Source organism: Sinocyclocheilus rhinocerous, unplaced genomic scaffold (genome assembly GCF_001515625.1).
Source record: "Sinocyclocheilus rhinocerous isolate Xijiao unplaced genomic scaffold, SAMN03320098_v1.1 scaffold4115, whole genome shotgun sequence".
NCBI classification, from domain to species: Eukaryota; Metazoa; Chordata; class Actinopteri; order Cypriniformes; family Cyprinidae; genus Sinocyclocheilus; species Sinocyclocheilus rhinocerous.
In genome coordinates, this window is record NW_015623660.1 from 97,200 (window position 1) to 104,722 (window position 7,523).

Consider the following 7,523-nt stretch of genomic DNA (forward strand, 5'->3'; position numbering starts at 1 on the left):
CACACACACACACACACACACACACACACACGTATACAACCGGCGGCTCCCGACAGAGCTGCTAAACCTCCATCTATCACTCAGGCAATTCAGATATAATGCAGATTATGTTATAAAAGCACCCGGTCACACTTTACTAAATCAGTGAATCTGGGTGGCCGATAATGCAGCACGTAATGAGACCCGTGCCGAGGCGACTGTCTATATTTGTGCACGTAAATGACTGATGCGGCGTAGTGGCTAAAGGTCTGACACTCAGTCTGTCAGCATTGTGCCCCTGAGCAAAGCACTTGATCCCGGGTCACTCCAGGGGAATGTAATTACTAATTGAATTTATTAATATTGAGACTAGCTTCTAATTAAGCAATTTATGGCAAAAATAGGACTGATTAGACATGCTCCGTCCTTTTAAAAGTTTGTAATCCTATTGATTTTGCTATCATAGCTATTACATAGTTGCATTTTATTACAGTATATGTTGCATTGTTTTATTTGCACTCATTCAGTGCTGTTTGTGACATAAATAATCTTTAGTACAAAGTGCTTATGAGGTGGTTCTTTATGTCACGGACTTTTGACCTGTAAGGCAGATTGTTGTTGGTAATATAATGTTCTGGCAGCTGCAGGGTCATAATAAATAACTGGATTGATACAGTATCTCAGTAATAGGGTGTTGGCAAATGTTTCAAGCATGCATTACGTGCACGTTTTTCTGTGCATTTTCTTTATTTGTAAATTAGCAACCCAGAGCGTTTTTGCCAGAGACTGCATTGAAAATCTTGAATGGTTTCATACATATATATATATATATATATATATATACCGCTGAAAAGTCAGTAAAAGTTTTATTTTTTAAAAGAAATGTATACTTTTATTTGGCAAGGATGCATTAAATTGATCAAAACTGATCATGTCAACATGATTATAAAATAAATGCTGTTCTTTTGAACTTTCTATTCATCAAAGAATTCTGAAAAAAAAAAAGGTATCACAGTTTCCACAAAAATATCGGGCAGCACAACTGTTTTCAACATTGATAATAATCAGAAATGTTTCTTGGCAGCAAATCAGAATATTAGAATGATTTCTGAAGGATCATGTGACACTGAAGACTGAAGAAAAAATTCAGCTTTGATCACAGGAATCAATTACATTTTAAACTATATTCACATATAAAACAGCTTTTTGAAATTATAATAATATTTCACAATATTACTGTGTTTACTGTATCTTTTATCAAATAAATACAGCCTTGGTGAGCAGAAGATACTTTTTTTTTTTCATTTAAAAAACTCTTTCTGACCCCAGACTCGGTAGTGTAAAATATAAATGTTGTATAACTATTTATTTCATGAGCAAAAGTGTCCAAGAACAGGAGATAAGATCGCAATATGTTTGGTCCATTTCAAATAAATCAGCTTTAAATAAGCTCATGTGAAAAACATTTTAAAATCGCTATTCATGTCTTTATGTCTACAAATTTATTTAATTAGAAAACCATAAGTGCAGCTTTAAATAGAAGCTTGAGGTTCTTCTAACTTTGCATGGTGGCAAACATTATTAAATCAGCTCTCCAGAGTGTTCTTTCACACTAGTAAAGTCTGTGAAACTGAAGTGGCGATTATCAGCATACGATGGTATTTTTAGAGCTCGTCTCCCCCCAGGGCTTCTGTGGCATTACCATATCGGACAACAGCATCTGGAAGAACCTTTATAAGAGCGACAGTGTGTAAATTAACGCTCCTGACAGGCTGCTGATCGGATTTACTGCCGTTCATTCAAAAGGTGGGGTGAGGTAGCAAAGGTTAAACTGAGAAATGAACCGGTCCGAGGGATTGATTTGCCACGGGAAAAGATGACGTGATTTTCTATTGCTATTTTTCCTGCAGTACAGTAATATCTCTCCGAACGGCTGACTTCTCTTGTTTTTGCCCTGCTTTTTACTCAATCCACGATGAATAAAGTTGTCCAATAAACTGATTTACAGACCGGATGGTGAGGTGAAAATAGAAATGGCAAAGGTCATCAGGAGATATTTATATCTTACTGTGGAGTGTGAAAGGGACGAGCAGGCCAACGATCCTAGATCTTCTTCAAAATGTGTTTAGGTTTTGTGGCATATGATATACAGCCTAGACTGTCATGTGGCCCCGTAGGCTTGGATTTAGTGAAGGTCTCGAGGGTCACGCTTTTATTAGCATCTGAACCGTTAATTGGATCCTAGTAGGGACTTACACACTCGCTCTAAATGAAAGTGCAGATAAAATGTGTCTCCACCAAAGTGGCTCGAGGTTTCAGATTCTGCTCGTCTTAAATTAGGAATTGTCTTTTCTAGTATCTTAAAATCATTTGACAAATGTGTAGGGTTTATCATACATCAATGATTTCTTTATATATCGCAATTCTGAGTTAATATCTCAAAATTCTGAATTTATATCTCGCAATTCTGAGTTAATATCTTAAAATTCTGAGTTTATACCTCACAATTCTTAGTTTATATCTCGCAATTCTGACATATCGCAATTTTGAGTTAATATCTCAAAATTCTTAGTTTATACCTTGCAATTCTGACTTAATATCTCGCAATTCTGAATTTATATCTCGCAATTCTGAGTTTATATCTTGCAATTCTGAATTTATTTCTTGCAATTCTGAGTTAATATCTCAAAATTCTGAATTTATATCTCGCAATTCTGAGTTAATATCTTAAAATTCTGAGTTTATACCTCACAATTCTTAGTTTATATCTCGCAATTCTGACATATCGCAATTTTGAGTTAATATCTCAAAATTCTTAGTTTATACCTTGCAATTCTGACTTAATATCTCGCAATTCTGAATTTATATCTCGCAATTCTGAGTTTATATCTTGCAATTCTGAATTTATTTCTTGCAATTCTGAGTTAATATCTCAAAATTCTGAATTTATATCTCGCAATTCTGACTTATATCGCAATTCTGAGTTAATATCTCAAAATTCTGAGTTTATACCTCACAATTCTTAGTTTATATCTCGCAATTCTGACATATCGCAATTTTGAGTTAATATCTCAAAATTCTTAGTTTATACCTCGCAATTCTGACTTTTCCCTCACAATTCTGAAGTTATATCTTGCAATTCAGAATTTATATCTTGGAATTCTGAATTTATTTCTTGCAATTCTGAATTTATATCTTGCAATTCTGAATATATTTCTTGCAATTCTGAATTTATATCTCGCAATTCGGACTTATATCGCAATTCTGAGTTAATATCTCGCAATTCTGAGTTTATACCTCGCAATTCTGACTTTTCCCTCACAATTCTGAAGTTATATCTTGCTTCCCTCACAATTCTGAGTTTATATCTTGCGATTCTGAATTTTCTCACAATTCTGAGTATATCTCGCAATTAATTCTGAATTTATATCTCGCAAGTCTGACTTTATATCTCAGTTTTCAGAATTGCGAGAAAAAAAATCTGAATTATGAGATAAAAACGTTTTATTTTTTTATCCCTTGACAGAACAAACTTCCCTAAAATATCACTTGTTCCACATTTGAACCATATTCATACTTTTTAACTGAATAAACTGTATTGTTTTCACAATGAACTGAATCTAAACATGCATTTTGAAAATATGATTATTTAATTAACTAATTATTAGTTATGTTAAAACTGTGCAATCCAAATAGATGAAAATTGTATATGCAATTCAAATACATTTTAAATTTAGGCCTAACTATTTTTTGAGTGCACATTAAGCTTCTAAAGTTTCATGTGACACACTTGATGGAGGCATTCTCGGGCTTGTGGTGTGAATGATCTGTAAGCCGTTGGTCAGTGTGGAACTGTGCTAAGACCAGTATATGAGCGCCGGACACGTTCACCGTATGCACTTCATCTCGTCTCGTTCTCACACTGTCACACGGTTTCTCGTCTTACACACTCAGTAGAACAGGATGGATAAAAAAGAAACTGCTATGACAGGAGGAAGAAATATATTTCATGACCGTATACCTGCAAATCACCGTCTGTCTGACAGAGCATAAGATTTTATGAGCGCCAATTTAGCTTTATAGTGAACTGTTAATGGATAGTTTAGACTGCAGACAGACAGTCGACATTATTTACATTCACATTTTTATGAAATGAAGTTACTTTACATGTATACATTACCTATCTATCTATCTATCTGTCTATCTGTCTATCTATCTGTCTATCTATCATCATAAAGTGGTATTGGCATGGTAAAAAGACTTTACATTGCTAAAGCATTGGTAACATGAAGTACAGACACACACATTACACAAAATAAAATAAAGTTCGATAAAATAATGAAATAAAAAAAGTTCTAAATATAAACAAAATCTAAAAATATATGTTAAAACAAATTAAAATAATAAAAAGTAAAAATATATTTAAAATAAAATAAGCTAAGAAAAAAAGCATTCATCTATATCTATATATAATTAGATCAAATATCAAGTAAAGCTAGATGAGTAGATTTTGTGAACAAACTTTGAAGTTGGCTTGAGAAAGCCTAGCAAGTTTTAGCATGTTTCTAGCATGATTAGTATGTTGTTAGCATGTTTCTAATATGATTAGGATGTTGTTAACATTTTTGTTAGTATGATTAGTATGTTGTTAGCATGTTTCTAGTATGATTAGTATGTTGCTAACATGTTGCAAGTGTAATTTACCATGAATTAGCATGCTGCTAGCACGTTTTAGTATGTTGATTAATTAACATGCTGTTAACATGAATTAGTATGTTGGTATGTTTTAACACATCTATCTATCTATCTATCTATCTATAATCTGACTATCTATCTATCTATAATCTGACTATCTATAATCTGACTATCTATAATCTAATAATCTGACTATCTATAATCTGACTATCTATCTATCTATAATCTGACTATCTATCTATCTATCTATAATCTGACTATCTATCTATCTATCTATAATCTGACTATCTATCTATCTATCTATCTATATTGACAAAAATATTGTATGAGCCAAAAACTCATTACTAAACACCAATGACTTGTACATATGGATACAGTCATTTTAGACACTTCCAAAACTGTTGCAACAGAGATAGAAATAAAAATGTCCGGCTCAAGGTCTGCATTTAAAGTCACACCAGAGGTGTTCAGCTGGGATTTTCTGCAGACCAGTCAAGTTCTTCCACACTGACTCAATCAATCACTTCTTTTTGAACCTTGCCTTATACACAGAGGCTAGAATAGACAAGGGTCCTGTCCAAATGGTTGCTATAAAATTAGAAGCACACAATTCCTTAGAATAGCATTATATGCTTTAACATTAAGATTTGTACTCATGGAAATTACTAAAGTAGTCAAACCTGTTCATTAGAAGGAGGTGTCCCTATACTTTTGTCCATAGAGTGTATCTATCTATCTAAGTGGCTTTATTGGCATGGTGAAAAGTTTGATAAAGTAAAAAGTAAAAAAAATAAAAATTAAGATATATCTATCTATCTATATCTGTGCCATGCAGATGAGGGTTATGCTATGCATACTAATAAAACATGTCAGATTATTAATATAGTGCTGAGAAATTGCACAGCTTTAGTCTCATACAGGTTTTGTTGGCTTCATTCATTATTTCAGAGCAGAAGCTGTCACTGCTGTGTGATACTATTTCAGCTTTGCTCGGGAAGCTTCTCATTTTGCCATCTGTGCAACTTTATCTTTCTGCCTTGACACATCTGCTCCGCTCTTTCTCTTCACACTGACCCTTCCTCATTCATGACACCTCTCCTCCTCCTCAGCTTTCATCCTTCTATTAATTCTAATGTTATTTTGAGGTGTTTGGGGAGTTTGCACGTGTTGAGAGACCTCAGAAAGTTTGCAAACTAAAGAAAGCGCATGAAAATACTGTAAAACAAATCGTAGAAGCAATGACATATGTGACTCTGGAGCACAAAAGCAGTCCTAAGTCGCTGCGGTATATTTGTAGCAATAGCCAAAAATACATTGTATGGGTCAAAATTATCGATTTTTCTTTTATGCCAAAAATCATTAGGATATTAAGTAATGATCATGTTCCATGAAGATATTTTGTAAATTTCCTACCGTAAATATATTAAAACTTAATTTTTGATTAGTAATATGCATTGCTAAGAACTTCATTTGGACAACTTTAAAGGCCACTTTCTCAATATTTTGATTTTTTTGCACCCTCAGATTCCAGATTTTCAAATAGTTGTATCTCAGCCAAATATTGTCCTATCCTAACAAACCTTACATCAATGGAAAGCTTATTTATTCAGCTTTCAGATGATGTAGCCTCAATCTCAATTTTAAAAAATTGACCCTTATGACTGGTTTTGTTGTCCAGGGTCACAAATAGTAAAAACAACACAATATGAGACAAATTACAATATATCTGTCATATATCGAAGAAAAAAAGTAACAGTTACGAATCAGCGAATCTCAGTTTTGTTTAAAACAATTCACTGATGAGTGATTCTGACGATGCAAATAAACAATAACAGTTGATAAATAAACAAAAGCTCAATAAGCAGATCTAATAATGCAAAACAATCAAACTTTTAGAATCATTTCTAGTCTTGTCATGCTTTGTAGACTTTCTGTTACTGTCACCAACAATACTGGCACTACTAAACATACTAGTTACTACTACTGCTAGTAAATAAATAGTAGAAGTAGCATAAGTACTGAAAAAGGCTGAAGGAAATGGAGAGATGTATACCTTCTGTGGGCTCGGGCATGGCTGTGGCTGCGTCTTGCTCGTCTTCCTTCGACTGACAGCTTGTGTCACTTTTTTTGCTTTTTATTTCACAGTCCCTGGGTTATTCAAAGCGTTCAGGGAACTCAAATTACCCACCAAGCAAGGAGAGAGCGGGAGGGAGGGAGGGAGGGAGGAAGACAAACCAGGGGAAGAGAAGAGAGAAGCACTGACACTCGAAACCCTCCTGGATTCTCCAAGTCTGAGAAGAAAGTTTGGAGGGATGGAGGGAGAGCTGGAGATGAGGGACGTGACACGAGTGTTTGCTGACAGACGTGTTAAGGTGTTGTTATTTTACAGAGAGTCTTACACCAGCTAAACAGAATGCCGTGATGCCGCTCTTTCAACACCCTTTCTCACGAGCACATCACATCAATGTTTCTTTGTTTGTGTCCATGTCTTTGACACAATCTGCTGAGTTTGTGTTATTTTTTTGTGCATATTTGCTGATTCTGTGGGGTGGCTGCTCAAGCATTTGTACACACTCGTTTACACACACATACCCATTCATATATAAATATTTACAAAATAATAGTAACATAATATACTGTGTAATATATGAAATGTTTTAATTTAACAATGATTTTAGTATTTACTTGAAATTTGTTTATATGTATGTATGTATATACACACACACATATATATATATATATATATATTATATACATATTACTATAATATATTGTATAATATATTATACTGTTTCAAGTCAAGTCAAGTCACCTTTATTTATATAGCGCTTTTAACAATACAGATTGTG

General features: G+C 33.8%; 1 protein-coding gene across 3 annotated transcripts in view; it reads right to left on the reverse strand.

The window, feature by feature from the left end:
- Positions 1–6,821, reverse strand: part of mybpc2b (myosin binding protein Cb) — a 39,390-nt gene extending 32,569 nt beyond the window's left edge. For 2 of the 3 annotated variants that reach the window (XR_001637382.1, XM_016524981.1), the window contains exon 1: positions 6,728–6,820. Coding sequence is in view for 2 of the 3 variants with exons in the window: in XM_016524981.1 (XP_016380467.1) it covers positions 6,728–6,746 (19 nt within the window). In the remaining variant the exon portion in view is untranslated. Of the gene's footprint in view, positions 1–6,727 lie in introns of all 3 variants that reach the window. The other variant, XM_016525094.1, reaches the window with a different exon arrangement.
- Positions 6,822–7,523: the final 702 nt, after the last annotated feature.